The sequence below is a fragment of the Grus americana genome, chromosome 10 (assembly GCF_028858705.1).
Source record: "Grus americana isolate bGruAme1 chromosome 10, bGruAme1.mat, whole genome shotgun sequence".
In the NCBI taxonomy this organism is placed as follows: Eukaryota; Metazoa; Chordata; class Aves; order Gruiformes; family Gruidae; genus Grus; species Grus americana.
The window spans coordinates 20,493,150-20,513,990 of record NC_072861.1 but is presented as its reverse complement, the minus strand read 5'-3'; the positions used below and the strand labels follow the sequence as shown (position 1 = coordinate 20,513,990).

General features: G+C 39.6%; 1 protein-coding gene across 5 annotated transcripts in view; it reads left to right on the top strand.

The window, feature by feature from the left end:
- Nucleotides 1–20,841, top strand: part of CERS3 (ceramide synthase 3) — a 56,234-nt gene that overhangs the window by 27,393 nt on the left and 8,000 nt on the right. For all 5 annotated transcript variants that reach the window (XM_054836724.1, XM_054836725.1, XM_054836723.1 and 2 more), the window contains exons 4-10: nt 606–724; nt 4,494–4,551; nt 5,397–5,447; nt 6,655–6,747; nt 7,038–7,166; nt 8,823–8,929; nt 10,372–10,528. In XM_054836724.1, the coding sequence (XP_054692699.1) occupies nt 606–724; nt 4,494–4,551; nt 5,397–5,447; nt 6,655–6,747; nt 7,038–7,166; nt 8,823–8,929; nt 10,372–10,528 (714 nt within the window). The remainder of the gene's footprint in view (nt 1–605; nt 725–4,493; nt 4,552–5,396; nt 5,448–6,654; nt 6,748–7,037; nt 7,167–8,822; nt 8,930–10,371; nt 10,529–20,841) is intronic.

Genomic DNA, 20,841 nt, shown 5'->3' with positions numbered 1-20,841 from the left:
TGTTGCACTTGAATGGCTGGATGCATTTCTATGCAGTGGTCTAGCCCTAATTTATTTTTAGGTATCGAAAGGCAGTCTGGATTTTGCTCAGCAAGATTAACTCACTTGCCCTGTACCACAGAAGGACTTTGGATTTGAGAACAGAGCTCGGGTCACCTTAATTCCAGGGCTGTGTCTCACCTGCGAGACTCATTTAAATATAATCTAATAATTAATTATAATTAGGTAAGATATTAAATACAATGACCATGTATGCTGATACATGGCATTTCCCCCTCCAGTCCAACCTCTTGCTTAGCAGTAGAAGTTACATCTTTAAAACATAGCAGAAGCCACCAGAAAGCAAATAGCACAGGTTGTGGATCTGTACGTTTCATGCCTGCTTTATTTATATAACTTAGTGCCTCAAAAATCCAGGGTTTCTGTTAGTGTCACTCAAAAATTAAACCAGGAAACCTGCAAGGTAAACCCCCATAGATAGTTATGTTAGTCATATTTTTAAATGAAGACCTTACAACAGTGGGAAGCTGATCTGTGAACTACAAAATAAATGAAAATGACATTGGAGTACATCTTGTTGCTAATGCTATTCCATTTTTTTGCAGTCAGAGATTCAAGGCCTTGCCAAAAAGTGCAACTGTACAGTCCGTTTGGTGGAAAAGTGGTTTAGGAGACGGCGAAACCTTGAGATCCCAACAGTGCTTCGGAAATTCCAGGAAGCTTTGTAAGAAAAGACAATGCTTTTGATTATTATTGATTTTACTGTTTTGAAAAAAAAGATTGAGGTCCTCAGGTACCTTTTCAAGGGTGACTTATTTCCGGAAAGCTGAGTCTGTCTGACAAGGGTTTTGGTTTGTGCATACACAAACAAATTGAAAGGATCTAGTAGCATTTCTCCAAGTGGTGTGACTTTAAAAGATTAGGTTAACAGTTTCTGCTGGGGAAAAAAACCTCAAAAATATTTTAGTTTTCTTTGTTGTATAATGACTTATTTGTAGGCTCCTGCTACATAGTGCTTAATGAAAACATGCAGAGAATAGGGAAATATTTTTTCTGTCTGCCAGTAATCATAAGGGAACAAAAATGCTTACTCGATCTTGTCTATGTATGTACCCACGCTGTCGTTTTGGGATGCTATTTTGTGTCCAGAAGTCAGTTCAAGAGCAGGAATCATGGCATCCTAACTAAATGATAGGTGTCATAGCTTGAATATGCAAAACATGAGCTCAAATACGCTGATGGGAGTGGACCACTGAGCAATTTTGAGTGATAATAATGAGTATGTAAAAAGTTTCAAAACCACCTGCGTATGTTTGAAAACTGGAAAAGCATTTAAAAGTCTGATTTTTCATGAGTGTGTAAGAACTTCTCCATACCTAAACATTTTACTATTTAACTATTCTAGTGTTATCCAAAATCTCATACAAGTTGCAAATCCCCAAATGGGTATGGCTTTACTTACATAGCTTGCCCCTTTTGGATACTGAAATTAACTGTACCAGTGTAAAACACTTTCCTAATGTCCTCTGTATTTGGATTTTTTGATTAGTGTAATTACACTGGCAAAAATTCACAATTATAATATTTAACTACTTTTAACCTTCATTCCTTAAGCTAATCTACACTAAAAGTACAGCTATAAAGCTCAAAGTTGAGTACTTTATCAAGATTATCATATTGGTTCACACTGAAAATAATGATTTGATGATGTCCTCTGCTGGGCATAAATCCAGCTCATTTAGATGCGTTGCTCTGAAGCCTGAGTTGAGTAAACTGTCCTGGCAACCAGACATGCATGGTTTATTTTTGCTGTTGTTTTGTGGATCAGTTAATTTTGTTTCACAAGTGACAATAAGATTTCCTTTGTTATTGATAAAAGACCTACCTGCCACGGATCCACGTCTCTAGTAATACACAGCCAAAGACTGAAATTAAAACTTGCTTGGCAGCTTGAGTGAGAATGAAGCAAACAGGTTTCTCTTGTGCAATTTTGTGAACCTTGCTCTGCTCTTTGTCAGTGAATTTAATTGGATATAATTCTCAAGGCAACAAATGAGGAACAGAGTTATTCCATGTTAGTAGTCAGTGTTATGAGCATTATGAAATTTTTGAAAGCCTGCAATCTCCAGGATCATTTTTCTGAATCACAAGGAAAATCTGATGAGCCAGATCTAAACCATACTTAAGCTATTAGTGCTCCCGGTTAAGCAATACTGGCGTTTGGAAAGCCCTTTGCATGAAACCTTCCATGCCATAAAAGACTTACCAGCATTTAACTTCACCTACTAAATTCTTTTTTGTTAGACTCAGTTCAAGAGAAAAGATTCCTGAAGTTAAATCAGAAAATCCTTTTGCATAGCTGTTGTTCAGTGCTCTCTCTGGTGGCCGGCTTCGGAGCTTAAAAGGCACTTGTTGGGTAAAATTTGGTGAATTTGGATGAGTTTTACTTTAGGTTTTGTTCACCAAATTCACAAAGAAGCTTGGCTGACTGCAAAATGAGGTCGTGCTCTGGCAGTCTTGCACGTCTGAGTTTATCTGAAGTACTGAGTGTTTATTGCCAAGTGCATTCAATATGTATATGTAGGGCTGGGGATTAATGACACAGTCTTGTTAGGTCCTCTGTGCTTTGGATCTGATTCAGAAAACTATTTACACTTTACAATCAACACAGAATCAGTCCTGCTATATCCACTGGACTACTCACACCTCCCTTCCTTGAAATAGGAGGCATGAGGGCAGAATCAGCCCCTGTGCAATGTCTGTCCCACATCATGGTGTTGTTTTTCCTAGCATCTCTTAGTTAACTCTGCACCAGGTATCACTTGTGGGTTCCACTCTCACCTTCCATTTGCTCTCCTGATTTCTACCCTGTACCTTTGAATTTTTCTGTCTGCGCAGTGGGTGTTCTGAAGTATTATTTTCAAATCATCTGAGGAAAGATGCTTTAAAGTTGAAAAGTAAAACAATTGTTTATTACCAGTGTATCAAGTCGCGTTTTTATAATTGTTTTCTTGACTACTTCCACAGGTGTGAGACCCATTATCTTGTCTAGCCTCTGCCATTCCATGTCCTCATCTTTTGTTTGTTTGTTTTTCTTGTAAAACGCTGGCTCAGTCTTTGAACATCTCATTCTTTCATCCGGGATATCAGCCTCCAGGTAATGTAGGGCTCGGAAAGGAGGGGCTGCTTTGACCAGACAGGTTCTCATCATCATCTTTCATACGGTACTTCACTAATGTTTGCCAAAGACCACAATCTTATTTTTATACATCTCTCAATTTGTTAGTACAGTGTTCTTTTTGAGGAGCGCTCTCCTCCTTTTTAGCAAATTTAGGTTTTCTGGGAGGCTGTTTGCTGCTGTCCTCTGGGATACCTCTTGTTCTATAAAATGTTTTCACTGGGTTTGGGGCTATGTGTCTGTCTCTGTGATCACGACCTTTCTTAGCATGTGAAGTCCCGGCAGTGTTTTCCTGCTGATCTTGAAGAGCTGCTCTGGGAAAGGTCAGGCTTGTTCCTGCCAAGGAGAAGAGTGGAAAGGAAGAAGCTTTCCATCACCTGTAGAGGTGGGAGTGGGAACACTCCGGCTGAGTCTCCAGCCGCACCCAGTCCCAGGGACAATACCTCCCACACAGGCTCCACAGTCATTACAATGCTGATTGCTGGCTCCAAATCACAGCATCCTGCTCTGACATATATAAGCAACAACATAGTTTCGGTTCACTGAGATACACAAGAACTTTCTTCCTTTTGCTGACTTACCAGATTGGTAGTGAAAACCTGAAAGTTTTATCTGCCTTGATGGATATCCATTTAAGCCACAAAAAGATTAAACAGGCTAAATGCTGGCAAACCTAGTCAAAGATTGAGGTTTATAGTTAATTCAGACCTCTGTAGTAAGACATAAACTAATCCAGTAGTTGTTAAAGTTTCGTAGGGCTTCCTTGTTTTCAACAATTGGTATTAAGAGAAATGAAAAGAAATTAACCCAGAAATTGAAACAAGTCCCTGTAGGTGCTCACAGCATTCACAGTGTTTGAGCAGATTGGAAAGTATGTGCCATGTGGCCGAAAGACCTGCTGGAGTCAGGGAACTGTGAGATGTTCTTAGTCTAGTGTGAATAGTGTGGATTGATACAGCAGGAAAGGTTGGCATTATCAAATATTAATTTTTAGGGAATTTGTTGTATTTGCACTGCCTGTTCTCTTGATCAGCTCATGGCTGGCTGGAAAATTACTGCTGTAATCACAGTCAAGATATCTGTATTGTGATAATGTAAAATAATTTACTACTTTAGCAATTAGTCAAAGCTTAAATATTTAAATATTAATAATTCAGATACAGTTAATATGTGACAACCGTTAATGTAGAGCGTGAGTGCACGTTTATGTGAAGATTGTCTGTGATATACAATGATTTGCAGTAATTCTGGCTTAGGATGATATCCATAAAAAAATATAATGCTTTGTTCTTATTTTTTCATTTTAATTTTGCAGCTGGCGATTTTCATTCTATCTTACATCCTCCATTGCTGGATTTATATTTCTGTATGATGTAAGTTAATTTTTTTTGAAGGATTGATACTCTTTTTTTTAAACAAAATAAAAACTGATTTCTAGATCTTTTTGAAGCCCATTGAAAGACTCACTGGCTTCAGTGGCTCTTTGGGTTTAAATCTATGTATGTAATCTAGATGATAGGTTTTACTCAATTTTTAAATTCTCTTTTGAACTTCTATGATAACTTATGAGTAATCAGTATTTCTAAGGAAAGCTTTTAAAAGTCACACAGCGTTAAAACATGCCTTGTTAACACCTACAAATGCATCACATGGCCATAAACGTTTCTGGCAGGACTTTTGAGGGCCACAACAATGGTGTATTTCATGTCTGTTTATTGAGATGTTGCTGCTGAGTCAGAAGTTGGGAATAACAGAGAGAGTGCTGCCTGTAACTATGTGAGCACTGCCTGGGGTGTCATTAATGCTTCTCCTGAGCAGCAGAACAGTTCTCAGCGTGTCTGTGTTCATCTGACTCTTCTCCCCAAATACTGTTTATCATCATGAACCAGTAGTGTGTGTGGCTGGTAAACACAGCAAAATCTAATCACTGTGGCAACATATCTTGAGTAATTGCAGTAATAAAACACACACCCACTGCTTTGGATGATGAAATGACGAACTGGAACGTTTCAGGTGTCCTGAAAAGAAGCCAAAAAGCTGGGACCAATATAATAAATCTGAGATGCAGGATCCCCTTAGAAATTGGTGGAGAACAGCTATCAAGCCTATAGCTTCTTAGCCTTCTCCACTTAGCAAAATTTTAAGTATTGAAGATTTTGAGTTAAGATGATTTACCATTGCTCAGCTGATCAGTCTCTGAATCATCTGTCTTCCCCAGAAACCTTGGTTTTACGACATATGGCAGACGTGGGTTGGCTATCCATTTCAGGTGAGCTTTTTGGCATTGGGCCGTTGGCCTCGAGGCATTCCAAGTATTTCCCCATTGGAAGGGGTAATCCACAGTAGTGCTTCTCCCTCCCAAGGGGCACCACCTGACACTTGAGAGGTGTGGCACCAAAGCCTTTTGCCCTTCTTTGGTACCTCCTGCTGACTGTTGCAGGACTTCTCCGGGATCTGCCTGTGCCTGCAGCTCAGCCCTCCAGCCAGACCACTGTTATTTCCACCCCTCTCAGGTTACCAGTGGTGCTATCTGCGTTACGGGTTTCAGTGCAGAATCCCTAAGCTTGCACCAGTCCTTACGATGCTTCGAGGCACTGCAGAATAGCGTTACGCAGAGGATTATGCCAAGAGCTGTGTGTCTGCTGGGCTCTGTTACTCGGGAGTGCTGCAGTGATTTGGTTTGGCATAATGTGAGTCCCTGCTCTGGGGATCTCTGTTCAATACTCTGGTTGTTACCAAGGGTCACGAGGCTCTTGCTTCTTCCTAAAATATTTTACTAACAGTCCCATAACAGATGACTCCAAGCAAACTGCCTTCTTGCCCACCTGCCAGAGGTTCTTATGTGCCCCCCCCGCTATTTTTATAAATCTGTGACCCATCACACTGCCCTCTTATTCCTGTCCTACTCAGGGGTCAAAAATAAAAATAATCCTGCCTCCCAACTGAGTTTTCCCAGCTTCTTTTACTTGTGGGACCTGATAACGAAGCCTGCTTCCTGCTGCCTGGGAAACCTATTGAACCAAGGGAGCAGCCAAGCTCAGCATCTAGCCCTAAGCAGATGCATCGGATTTTAGCATAAATAGCTGACGTTTTAGTCATGGGATGTGTGAATGTTTAAAATGTTAATTGTTCACCAAAATGGAGGGCTTCATTTATTTGCAGTTGTTTGTAATTAAATGCAGAAGCACTCTGCGTGTAGTTCTCTGACAAAAATGTGGAAAAAAAAAGCATGCTGAAATTCAGAGGTGGGGGAGGAACTGCAGAAACTGAGGATTTGGTCTGAGTAAAGGTTAAAATATTTGGCTCCCAGAACATCCTTCTTAATGAAGCCCAGAACAGGGATTTAGTTTAGTTTAATTTTTTAAGCAAGACTCAGCAGAGGAGGAAAAGAAATGAGGAAAGGAAAAAAGAAGTCATTTCACTTGGCATTCAGTTTTTACTATTCTCAGAGTTAACTGTATTTTTCTTCACTACAGAGTCTGCTGCCATCCCAATATTGGTACTACATGGCTGAGATTAGTTTTTACTGGTCTCTCTTATTTACGCTTGGGATTGACAACAAAAGGAAGGCAAGTGGTCATGCTTATTTGTAGCGAGAACCTCTGTTTCTATGAGGGGAGGGGGAAACATTTATAAGGAAAATATAAGGAAAAGCACAGTCCTGGTACTGGATGTGGTGTAGCCACATGAGGGCAGCATCAGTCTATCCCTGGCACACCTGCACACATCCATTACTGCCAGGGCATCTCTCTGTGCGTGACAGGTCTTGCTCGTCATTTCATCCGCACGGAGACAGACCCTCAAGGGCTGTACTTGCTTGGCTTTACCTTTTTTTTTCTTTTTCTTTTCTCTTTCACAGGATTTTCTGGCTCATGTTGTTCATCACTTGGCAGCCATTGGGTTGATGAGCGGCTCTTGGTGTGGCAACTACGTGCGTCTTGGAACACTGGTGATATTTGTGCACGATACTGCAGATTTCTGGCTTGAGGTAACCCTGCCTTCCACCTTTTGTTTGGGTTTTTTTGTTGGTGTTTGTTTTGGGTTTTTTTGGTTGGTGTCCAGGTTATGTTTATTGACGTTTTAATCTTTTTGCCACAAGTTTTATACAATCCCTTCCTATCCCCATAGAGACATGGCTTCGCAGATTCATAAACTGTAAGATAAAAAAGAGCTAGATAACTTAATTCGATACTACGTTATAGAATCCATTATGAGAAAAGAGCAGAAGAGAAGTTCTTCAGTACAGAATGGGGACTGGAAATACAGCTGCCTCCCTGGATTATTCTTGTTTCACTGTTAAAATTAGACCAAGTTGGCTAGCCTGTGAAAGGCTTGTCATGATACCAATTCTCAAGCAAATTTAGCAGCCAAAATTTTGGCTACTTCTCCAAACTGGCTTAATTTTGTCAGCTTTCACACCGCTGTGTTGACCCAAGGGGTGCATCTACATTATACACTTCCGGCTGGAGACGCTCAAGCTGTCCGTGAACAAGGTATCGGCGGTATCTACTGGCAGAAGAAAAGTTTCTTCCCCTGGACTGAAGGGGAGGTCCCTTCCCTGAACTAAATATCAATGTTTAGAAATGTTTAAGAAGTGTCCACAGCACTGCGGTCATAGAGACTTGCTGCTGGGTTTCTCGTAAGATGAATGCACACTGTGTTTCCTTCAGTAGATTTATCCTGAGTTTGTAACACCAAGATTGAGAGCATAGTTTCGTCACCTCTTCTGGTGACAATGCCAGTGTAAGCAGCCCTTGTAGGCTGCTGTCTGTCACTGTTCATTTCTGCTCCTGGTACTCCATCAGTTGTGTTAGAACAACTAGTTGTGGGGTCATGCAGTTGGGATTGGTTCAGATTAAACACATATGTTTAGGTTTTTGCTGGGCTACTTTTAACCCTGAACTGCTTTGTGGTCCTACTAACTATGTGGCCTTACAAATAGTTGACAACTGGTAGGACAGCACTCAGATGGAAACTGAAGTTGGGTACCAGAATAAATGAATTCAGCCCTGCCACTCAAAATAAAAAAGTTCATCAAAGTGCTGTTTGAAACCCAGGCTTGGCACCTGAAGCTTTGCTTACACTTGAACAGCTGTTTCATTCAACAGTGCCCAGGGTGATTCCTAAATGAAGCATGGAGAGTTGTACAGTTCAGCTAGGGGAGAAGCAGTAATTATAATCTTTATTAGCAGGATAGAGACCAATGCTGAATTAGGCCCAGAGAAGGGTCAGTAACATGAATGTACCTGAATGCCTGGGTATAAGGGGTCACTGCCATTCTTGAGCTTGCAGATATGGCCTCTTTGATTCAGCCTGTTTTGAATCTGGTACAGGAACGAGGGATTACCTCTGTTTTCAAGAGCACTTTGTGTTCTCGTGACACTTTTATATTGTGATTGGAGAGCTGTTCTTTAGACCTTCGATACAGAGTCCTTTCCTTTAAGATGAAAGGAGAAATATAAACAAAGAATCTGTTTTGATACTGCTTTATTAGCTATCAGTAAAATGATTGCTTTACATGTCAAACAGTGAGGAAATTTTCTTCCTGCTTAGGCAGAAGACGAGTCCTTGTTTATGAAAATGCAGAAAGGGACTTATTTCACACAATATTTGTAATGTGTTTGATGTTTTTTATTCAATGCAGGCTGCCAAAATGTTTAATTATGCTCGCTGGGAGAAAACCTGCAATATGCTCTTTATCATCTTTTCTATTGCATTTTTCATCACAAGAATCATCCTGTTCCCCTTCTGGTAAGCAATATTTAATATAGTCACAGGCTTTTATTTCGTTCTCGTTCCCATTGAGAGGTTCATATTGGTTGTGATAGGAAAAGGAAAGGAAAAGGAAAAGAGCAGAAGCAGAACTTTTGCTATTGTTGGGTACTAAAGGCCAGCAACAAGACTTGACAAAAACTGTCATTTTCTTAAAAAAATTAAGGAAAAATAGTTTTTAAATGAGCCTCATGAAAATATGCCAACTTAATGTGCTGGTTTGGGCTGTGTGGTGCTTAGTTGCCAATTGGGGTTAAACCATGACACCTAAATAAAGGCTTTTATGTATTATTTAACTTAATTTCATAAATTGTAGTTAAATGCTATGAGCTCCTGCATTTTTGAGGAGATCGAGCTACTTAACTAGAAGTCATTTCCCCTTTCATTCCATCCCTTCTGCTGTAGCTGCAAAGTCAGAGTACAGCACAGTTCCTATATGATTGTAGTTAATTTTTTGTAGAGCCTTCTTTTTGCTACGTAGTTCTTGGGTAGTACCTCACCTCACTCACGTGAGGAGCATTCAGAAAAGTTCAGGTGAACCAATTTATGAAGTCAATGCAAATAAATCATAACTTGCTAAATACTCGCATGACTTTGGAGTGCTATGATTTAATCTGCTTTGGGGGATCCATATGGGTGCTTAGTGTGCTTAATGCTTAACATGTTTAGCTTTTAAAAAGTGTTTAATGTGTTTCACATTCATGGTCTTGTTGACTTGCTCTAGTTTGCCTTCATGCCCCTCCCTGCACATGGACAAGCCCTTAGAGACTCAAGCTGGTTAAATTAATAGTTCTGAACATTGATCAACACAAGGTTTTAATTTCCTGCAGTATTTTCTTTCAGATATGCTGATGTCTTTTGCTTTCTTGTTATTTTTTGATTAACTATACAAGTGATCTCCAATCATTTTGCTTCACTGAGTTTCTTAAGTTCTTGAGCTTGGAAGCAAAACATGATGAGATTAAAGGGACTCAAAAAGCCCCAAATAATATAGAAGTAGTGAAGTCTGAAGATGGACAAAACATATGTTAATTAACAAAAAGCTCTGTTGCAAAGCATGTAGGATTTTCTCTGGAGTGTGGATTTCAGATTGGAAAGAATTTGCATTTTTTTAAAAAAAAAAAGCATAGACAAGCTCTGAGTTGCATAGTATCTAGACCACGCAGAGCTCAAGATTACAAAAAAAATGGTATTTTTTTCTAACCTTATTTAGAATACTTTCATGCAAGACTCAAATTTCTCATCTTCTGAAGTGTATATTTCAATAGAGATGCTTAATCTAGTTAAGACAGGACTTGTTCATTGATCTGTCATCTTTGCAGAGCTTTTCAATATTTTCTGGAAATAGTTAATTGGTTTGGAATGTGAAATTAAGCATAGAGAAGGATTCTTGCACCATAACAGTGACCTTTATTTTTTAGGATTCTTCGTGCCACATTGTATCAGCCTACATACTACTCCACGACTCCTGTCATAGCATATTTTTTATTCAATGGGCAGCTATTGATCCTTCAAGGCTTGCATTTATATTGGGGTTACTTAATTTTCAAGATTTTGAGAAGGTTCATTTTCTTAAAGGTAAGCAATTTTGCTTCTGTGGAAAGAAGTATGAAGTATCGAACAGATGCTAATGCTGCCAGTAGATTTACGTAGAATTTATTATTTTCCTGAACTTCCATGTCAGCATTTTTGATAGGGATCTACGAAGTATAGAGGTGTTCGTATGTGCTTTCTACCTCTCATTGTCACACCTAAGGTCGTAGATCAGAATATCAAGACTTCAGCTAGAGCCTTTTTTTGCCTGTATCTTGTGTTTTTTCTCACTGGACTTTGTAGGGGCATACCAAAAAAAAAGAGGTATGTGATGAGATCTTTGACTACAAGCTTTCTGCTGTATTTAAAGTTCTTCAGGTTTGTCTAAATCTGAGGGCAGCTGTACTTGAACACTGGTTTTGGATTAAGAAAACCATATGAAGCTGACCTGGTATTATATTACAACACAATGAAATACCATTGTATCCAACTGGAGTGGAGAAACAGTGCAAGTCTGGTGCTGCCATAATCTACTTTTACCTTGTAGAGAAAATTCATGTGGGGAAAAAGCTATAAGGACAACTGCTGCAATCTAGGTCTTGTTTGCCTGAAGTAGTTAACATTTTCACAAGGTCTCTTGTCATGAAGTATGCAGTGTGGTGCAGTGCAGATAAAACATTTAGCAAAAAGGATTTAGAAAAGGACTTTGGAGAATGTCTCTTAAGATTTGGCATAAGCATTGCCAGGTATATTTTGCTAGTTAAGGTGAAGCTTAAGTTGTGCTATTATAAAATGGTATTTATTTTCAGGAACAAGATGCAAAACCTTAATTGAGCTGACTGTGTCCTTTTATCTGAAGCAGTTCATGCTGTGAAGCATCTTAAGGAAATAGAAATATTCCTTGCTACTTTTGTTAATTGTTGTTTGACTGATAACAGAAATCATTCTATAATTCTTGGATTATTGGATTCCTTCAAATCTTATGCAAATAGGCAGCCGGATATCATAGGGAGACCCTAGAATAAAACTGCAGTTACAAACTCAACCCTTGTTAGACAGCAAACAGCTGTACATAAGGGAGAAAGCAGCAGAAGAAATGGCTTGAATTGTTCTGCTTCTAAAACATGCTTCTATGTTCCCTTAGACACGGAGACGTTTGTATTTCTTGCATGTCACTTAACTCTGTTAGAGTAATTAGAAAATTATTTCTGGCCTGGCTTATTGAGTGTTAGTGTTTTACTTTTGATTTTTGATTTTGGCCTTGTCTCTGCGCTATTTTTGCACAACTCTTCTGATGAAATCAAGAGGGACATCCCTCTGCCTTCCAGCTGAGGAAGAGAAAGGCTTTGGCATGGTTCTCATCCACATTGGTTGAGGTTACAAGAGTACAATGCAAGAAGGTCTTCAGATACAGTGGTGAAGAGGACATTTCTAGGCCAGCTATATAAGGCCAGTCTGTCCTGCCTGCTTATATGCCTTTGTAAGGGGCAGAAATGTTTTATTTTGAGATAAGAGCTTTTTTGTATTAGTCATTGCTAAAAAATGGAAAAGCATCAAGCCTGCATCCCTACCGTGGATTTTTGATTCCTTATACAGCTTTCTTAGAAGATGGTTTCCAAATAACACTTTTACAGTGGTAGCAGCAGCAGCTCTAGCCCTTTTCAGTCTGTATGACTTCAGCTGGCTTGCATGTGCAGCCTGTTTTCCATAGCGGTGGCAAACTTGGCTGTGAAAGCGGCCAGTTCCTCCAAAGCTGTAAAGGCAACGTTGAAAAGAATGGTGTTTGCAAGGCAGCATTTTTATACCAACATATTTGTTATAGACATACTCCACACAAATAGCTGTTGCTATTTTAGTGAAATACCAGTAAACCATCATCCTTGTATTAGCAGGGTTTTGTTTCTCTGCCCAAGACTTTTAAGTTTTCATTCAGAAAACAAGCAATTTTTGACATTTTTCGTGAAGCAACAGTTAGCTACTTCAGATGGAAAAAATGAAGTCATGATGTAACTGGGAATAGAGACTGATGTTGTTGTTTAACTGAAGGAAGCTCTGAGCAGAGCAAGGGTGTAAGGAGTTTTTTTAGTGCCCTGTGTGCCTTGAGCTACCCTGGGTTGTTGGGGTCAGCAGTGAGAACCACTGCAGTCCAGCAGCTGACAGCTCCTACATCCATCCAGGAGCAGGTGTCTCCCTTGGTTGTATCCTTCTGGATTGTGTCATTGCACTGTCAACGGGCTTGAATGTATGTATTCTCAGTGGGAAGTGCTGTTGTCCCTTGTCAAAGGACAGCTTAGAGGACTTGTCTGGGTCAGACGTGAAAGGTGGGACTTGGTGGGGGATGTAAACAGGAGGGCCCAAGTCTCCAGGGTGTCACGTACCCACCAAGTCTGTTGCTGTTATTCAAAGGGTTGCACAGAGCTGAGTCTCATCTTGCTTAGAGCTGTGCATCTAAAATTAATACTCTTATCTCCAGACTGTGGCAGGAATTAGTACAGAAATGAGACTGAGTACTGCAGCCTCGTGAGATGATAGCTTCTTCTATGATTTACTCTGCCCTCTCAGGAAGAGATGGCTTTGGTCTGAGACTGGCTGGTCAGGAGCTCTTCATCTCACTGCCCCCTCTGCACTAATAAAGGGGACAATTATCCTCAGTCCTCTGGGATAACTACTCAGATGACTGATTTGCTTCAGCAAAAAAGAACTTGGACTAAAATCTTGTGATTTCCCTCCTCCCAATACTGCAGCCAGAGGCAAATAAAAATGAGGAAAAAGGGAAGAATGGAGGAGGTGATTTTGCGCTGTCCCTCTGTGTCCTTTTTTCTCAGGCACAGGAGTCTCTGGTAGCACAGAGCGGCGCTGGTCTCCAGGCTCGTGGGACTTGTGCCACCTGTCCCCTGGCCCAGTCCTCCAGAAATGCCCTAACAAGGGGGAATTCTGCATCAGCAAGCTAAACTGTGCTCAGCTACTTTGCATAAAGAAGCTTTTTACTTTCTATAGGGGTAAACTTGAGAGCACAGGAGTATTACATTTTTCAAATCAAAGATTGTTCTTACTTGTGGAAAATACAAAAATACCCCAAAAGGAACCCAAATGTCCTTTCTCATATGACGTTTTGTGACCCTGAATATGAGTAGGGCATGTGCATGTAAGAAAAGCCCTTCAAGGTCAGACCTGTAGCCATGTATCTTAGATCAGTTCTGCCACTAGAGGAAGAAGGATGTTTTTCAGTGTAATTTCTTTTCAAGTTAGGTTAGGCAATTGCAATGTTAGCTGCTGGCTGCCATCTTGATGTCCAAGGCCTTTTGTTGCTAGGAAACTCCGTGTATTTCTGTAATATTGTTCAATTACATGGTTAAATTACCCACTTGTATCAAGTTTCAAGCACCACTGAAACATGTCTAGTCATCATGTCTGCACATATGAGAATATTTTAGGAAAATTGAAAAAACATATCGAGAACTATGTACATATGCACTGATTTAAAATATCTCGCCAGGAAAATCCCATGGAGATTAAACATTTTATTTCCAAGGTCAGAAAAAGGGAGCGAATGACAGCAGCTTATAGCCACATTATTATGGCAAATTAAGATGTAAAATATATGTTAAAACCATTACACACTGAGTTAAAGTCTTGAGACTACAGTGCTTTAAATCTTGAAAAATATGTGTAAGTTGTAGGAAATGGGTATGATGTCCACATGACTCAGATACTTAAGGGCTGATGCAAAGTCCATCAATGGCAGAAGGTAATGGCAGGTTTTTAACGGACTGTAATGTGACCAGGAATATGTTTTCTTGCTCTTTTAATTGTTTTGTCACTGTCAGGCTGCCTTAAAGTAAGGCAATGACCTTCTTACTAATGGTCACTGTTATTTAGGAGTCAGCAGCTGCAGTTTTATTTGATCCACTGTGGTTCTTTCCTCTTCCTGAAGCAGAAAAGACCCTGCAATGCTGTAGAGCAGACTTTTGGACTTGTCACTCATTAGCACTGAAATTCTAATTTTTTTATACTTGGGTGAAAATGTTCTTGTTCGTGAAGCACAGGCCCACAGCACATTGTTTAAAGCAATGGGGTTTTTTTGGTTTGCAGGTCCTTAAACATTTTCCCATGGAAGTACAGGCTCCTGTATGACAAATCTAAGCCCATAGCGCTTGCTTTGCTTTCCTTACCTACCTTTAGAATCAGATCTATATGCTTTAGAATTAGACCATGGATCCACAGTGGTTAAAATCTACTGGTATAGCTTTATTAAACAAGAGTCACTCTTCAGCCTCCATTCACCCAGGAGTGCTGTGGCTGCAAACACTTAGCTGTTCTGATATTTAATCCTAAACAGAAATCTTATTTTTGAAACTACAGTGGGGGGGGGAAAAGCTCTATGTCACATGAAAGTAGAACGGCCTCTAGAGAGATTACATTTTAAATGTCTTTTGTGGCAAATAGAACTGGATCTAGCGTTCGTGTGCTTGAGTTGTGTGCTGCTTGGTGTGCACTAGACACACCATAGGTGAGCTGAGCCTGATTGCTCCCAGCTAATAAACTTTGACCCCTGATCGTGCACAACAGTGCTGCGCTTCCATACACCGTGCGATTACTGGGATGTGAAAATGAAGCATGAAATGAAATGTATATTTGGTTTTGGCATGCACAGCAGTTTATTAGGCTCCTAAAAAGTCAGGCTTTCAGCTGATTTTTTTTTCTTCTTTCTGAAGCAGTAAAAAAATCTATTTTCAGGACATTTATAATGAGAAAATGAAATTTAATGAGAATTAACACATTTAGTGAGAAGCATTCATTTCAGAAAAATACGTCGTTCTACAGGAGTTAAACAGAGGACAGGGTTTAGTTTCCTAAACTAGAGGCACGTAAGTGTTTTGTTTCCTTTTACTTACATGCTTTGTTAAGCCTGCACTGCGCCAGTGGCTATCAGGGTGCTGATAAAATGGACCAAGAGGTGTGCTTGCCTTAACTCAAAGTAGTCACTTTAAAAGCAGTAGTACATTTTAGAGGATAATGATAATCTAGTTACAATTTCATGAATCTGTGGGACTGGGAAGTTGTGGAAAAGCTTTCACTGGAGATTTTGTGGTTGCTTCTAGACTGACAAGGGCCAGAACATGCTGATGTCCTGCTTTGGAGTTTGAGTTCTCTAAGTGAAGACTTAGCACAAACACAAAACAGATTGAACCTGATTGTAGGGGTTGCCTTTTTTCCCATTTTAAAGAAAAATGGGTTATGGAGAAGTTGAATTTGTTGGTTGTCAACAGATAAATATCTATAGCAGATTTTCTCATGAGGATAGCTTTTTAGGGAAACAAAATAGGACAAATGAAAGTTTTCCCTCTTAGAGATGAAAACCAGTCTATCTGGGAACCTTCCCAGTTGATTCAAATTATTGCCTTTGGGACACAAGCTTTTTAATAGCCTGGAGATGGGAGCTAGCCAGCCAGGTCAGCAGCATGAAGGCTTATGCCCTAGTAAAGGGAAATTACTTCCTGTTATGACTTTCTTTCATCTGCATATTTCCCATTCTGCTACAGCAATCTAGTTAAGCCAAAAGCCTGGCTACATATCTCACTTTATGCTGCCAAATTCATTTGAGGGAGGAGGGGTGAGAAGCAGGCAGAAGAAAGCATAAAAGAGTAAGAGATTTGCTGGCTGGTATTTACAGTGATAGGCAAAAAGGAGAAAAGCCACTGTGTGCACGCTGGGGAGATCTGGAGTCTTCCCTTACTGGGGATTTGAAGTTAAGGCTGACCTCAGTAATGTACGTTGTCAAAGTGTATAGCCCAGCAGAGTCTGTGAAAGAGGAAAAGCCACCGGTTCTCTACTGCACAAATGTTATGTGCCAATCCAAGAGCGGTCTGGTCTCCTTTGCCTCAACCAGTTCATTTCCTGGCACCGTGACTTAAAAGGCAGATTGCTGTTTAAATCTTTACTTTTTACTCCAGATTATTAAAGGGGTCAGCAGCTGAGCAATGACTTCCAGGGAGGTATGTTATGCCATACATTAAAATGTACTTCTCAGATTTCAAAACAGCAACAATGTTCTTTGCTGGAATTTTTATTTTATTTTTACTTTCTTTTTAAAAGAAACTGTTTAGAATGCCCAGAATTCCACAACATCTTTCAATTGAATATTATATAAAAATCAGCTACAGTTTAGAAAAGTTAAGGACTGTTATGACCATTGCAGAGGAATGAACTAATGCAAAACTGAAGAAAATTATTTCTGAGCATTTGATTGGAATAGACAGGCCTGTGAAGGTACGCTGGGGTGGGAGCATTAGGACAAAGTACCCTTCCACAGCCCTGTTATGCACATACAAGAGCAGACTCAGTCCTCTGGCCACAGTCCAACAAATTGGGTGTGTGGATGCTCCCTTTGCCTCTCTGATGTTAGCCATGCCGTAAATGGGGCTGTGCAGGTCTCTTATATGCTGCAATAAAAGTCTACTGTTTCCAAAGTTGCTGAGTTTGACTTCAGTAGGATCTGCAGATGACCATTGCCTCTAAGAATAGAAAAATCAACTAGATGTAATTCTGAAAGCAAAGCTTCCTGCCCTGGCCAGTTCAGCAGAAGTCTGCAGTGTTGATACAGGGCCAGGTTCTCAGCTGGTATAAATGAGCACAGCTCGACTTGAAGTCAATGGGATTGTGTTAGTTTTCACCAGCAATGGATCTGGCCAAACAAGCACCTCCACCCCTCTCTCTGCATGTATGTCTGGCACAAGGCAGCTCTACTTTTAGTAAATCCCTGATCTAAATGACTCTTATGTGAAAGTTCCTAATTCAGATAAAAGACAAACATTGGTAAAGTTTTTGCTTTAAAATTAATTGATTTGCCTTGTTGTTCACAGAAGGGCATTTGCTGACAGTTTTTCTGGCTTCCCTAGTTAACTGCTCATATCTTTTAATTTTCTAGCGGGATATTTATGAAATGTTCCATTTGTTGCTAGTTTTATGTATATGCACCTATATAAAAACTATATATATATATATAATGGTGTGCATATGTATATATTTTTTCAATTGCCAAAAGTCAATTCACAGAGCAAACCCTAGGCCTTCTGCAGAACTTTTGATGCCTTCATTTACTATTTTTAATGTATGCTGCAGAGGTTTAAATTGTGCCTTTGTTACGAGGTAATTCTTGTACTTTCAGAGGGGTTCATGGTACTGCAACCTGCTGAACAGATTTAAAAAAAAAAGCTTGAAATAAAGATAGTTAATGATAGATTAATACCAATTGCGAAAGGAAATTGTTCTATCTTGTGTTTAAAGAAAATATGTTTGCCCAGGAGAACCTAGGAGTGCTCCGTAATCCCCATTACATGCTAAGAAGGAGGAAATCTTAAAAGGAGCAGTCTCTCCTCCAAAACACGATTCTAACAACTTTTGACCAGGCACTGCATGCTGCAGAGTTCACATCAGAAAGCAAACAAACCAACCTGATCAGTCTCGGTCTAATCGGGCAGTGATGGGTGTGAAGCATGTGAGGGCAGGATTTGTCTCACATAACTTAAGCTGTGCTTAGCTCAAGTTCAAGGATCCCTCTGTAAGCACTGGAGGAAGAGTGGTGTTTCCAGTGAGCAAGTCACTGAGTCCATGTTGTCAGCCCGGTGGTGGTGTGGCAGGTCACTCTCTGGGGAGCCCAAGTTCTGTTGGTTATAGACTAGATACCCCATTTTCGAAATGCTGAACTTCACTGCAGTAAATTCCCCCCCAAATGACTTAAGCCCACAAATCTCCGGGACTTCTAATGCTATTTAAGAAACTTTTTTCATTAGGTACTACTTAAAGTATTCTACATCCAGCCTCGATATCAGGGTGTTTAGAAATACTGTGTTGAAATGATTTTAGATATTGTGATATGAATGTCAAATGAAAAGACATTACTTGTTAAGTATGTGACTTGAAAATTAGGTTGGTAATGTTCGAGTATGGAGATAACCTTTTGATACATCAGAACAATGGAATGCCTCCTGACAAAGAAAATAGAGAAATGAGCACCCTAACGGACACCTCAGATAGAAGTGCTTGTCATTTACATGGTTGTGTACTTTGTGGTTTCAGGTTAATTTAATGGTGCTATAAGGCTTCTATAGGAATGGTCTTTAGCAGCTGTGTTGTTTCAAAACATTCATTTTAAGTGCGGTATCATACTTTTCTCACTGAGAAAAGTGTGAGTGTCTGATCAGCTGGTTTGTAGCCAAAAAAGCATTTATAAGGAATAAAAGTGCATGTTCTGATAAAAGTTCATACCACTGAACTCCTTGGCTTAATGCAAGTTCTGTCCTAGGGTAAAAAAAAGTTCACTATAGAGAACAGCATCAACTGCCTATTATATTGTTCTTTGTTTCTTTGCCAACTGTGGATTTAAAATTGGAATAATTCAAAAAGCAGTGGGACATTATGACTCACTCAGTACCTCCTGGGCTTTTGACATTATCGTAAAGCCACATACACTTGAGTGCAAGGTTTAGTTAGTGGATTTCAATAACACAGCTAGCAGACTTTATTGAAACCACAGAGTACCTGATTAACTGTAAACAATGATTTATTTCTTCTGAACAGTCAGAGTATTATAGCTCCAGTTACAGGTGTGTTATGCTGAGTGACAACACAAGCGATAGGGGTTTTTTTGAGGTTAAATTTATTCCTTCAATCAAAATCAGAGACACGTTACAATAGTAACATCTCATTTTATGAGACTATTCTTTTCAGTATTTGTGGAATTAGTGTAACTTTTAATTTGTTTTTCGCACGTTGTCTCTGAGTTCCCTCTGAAATCTCCCAGTAGAAAGCTTGGGGAATGGCTATTACATAGAAGAGAGAGATTAAATAAGAGTAGTTTTGGCCACAAGATGTCTAGTACAATTAATCTAGAAAGTCTGCATCTTCATTTAAAAACTGAAGAGTCCAGCAGCGCATCTTCCATGGAAGATCAATATTATTTATGTTGCCTAGTGTGTATAAGCTGAAAAGGGAAATACATTTTCCAATAAAATCTTCCAGGCTGGAAATATAGAACAGTTTGCTTGAATCCAAATGTATATTGCTTAGTCTCTACAGGAAAGTAAAGACATATTAAGTCATATGTCAGCTGAGTTGAATTATTGATGTTGAATTAAACATGTTGAACTCAGACATTCATCAACTTTATAGTATTATTTGTTAGAAAAGTACCCCCTTCTATCTATTTGGACTGACTTTTTATTATCTCTCTTGTTTATTATCTCTTTTATTTGAGTCAGTGGTTGCTGACCTGACTAATAGCTTTCATCTTTGTACTGCAAGCTGTTTCCATATGTGCAGGTGCTGTGGAATTTATTGTCTTTACATTGAAAAATCAAGATCTAGTCAATATGTTTGTAGATATATAAATGAAAATATTTTTAAGGTAGAATTAAGGTATAAGATTTAGGACATTCCAATTTTACTATAAGATACATTTAAGAGTCAGGAAATTCCAACTGAAGGATAAGAATAAATATTTGAAAATTCAAAGATCTAAATTTCCCCAAATCAGAAAACACACGATTAAAATTCCAGAATCAGCTGTAAATTGCTTTTATGTATCTGTACCTGGTAGAAGAAATCCAGTTAACTCTGTGGATGAAAATTATGCTTAACCTAAAAGATTAATTGGTTTTAGTCTTGTCCAGGCAGGGGCAAAATTGAAATCTCCTTGTGCTGCTGAGAAACCTTGAGTCGGTGTTGATCCTACCAGATGAGTTAGGCCTGGTACCTCTCCCACCACACACACGGATACAGTTATACCATGAGAAAGTTTGAACTGATTTGGGCTGATCTTGCATACTTTTGCCAGTGGTAAGGCACAGCAAGCCTGTATCATCCTCTTCCACTCAACTGGTTAGCTGAAAAAGCAAATGAACGAACATCCCCCCCACCACTGTCCTCCCAAACCTACACCATGAGTTTGTGAAGTAGACACTACACTACTGCCTTTGTAAATGCTGACGGAAGTTATTGCATGTCTCTTAGCAAGTATGTGCCTTTGTCAGGGAGAACCAGGAAGAAACTGGATTGGAAGCTGATTCATGAAAAAAAATGTTGCCGCAGCTGAACTTCACTGCAGAAACATCTTCTGTTCAGATGTCTCTCAGCCAGATTCTTTTTCTTTTTCTCAAGGCTGCCTCAGTGGCTATTTCTGTTTCGAGGCATGTCATTATAGTAACAGCTTACGTTCTGAGACCTCGACTTGACAATCTGCAGTAAGCCACGTTGACCCAATGATGCATTTACTAGTGAGTGCCCTTCCCCTTCTGAGAAAGCAGAAGGCACGTTGCTAAGGCTTCCTCACTGTTTATAGGATCAATCTTCATTGCTAC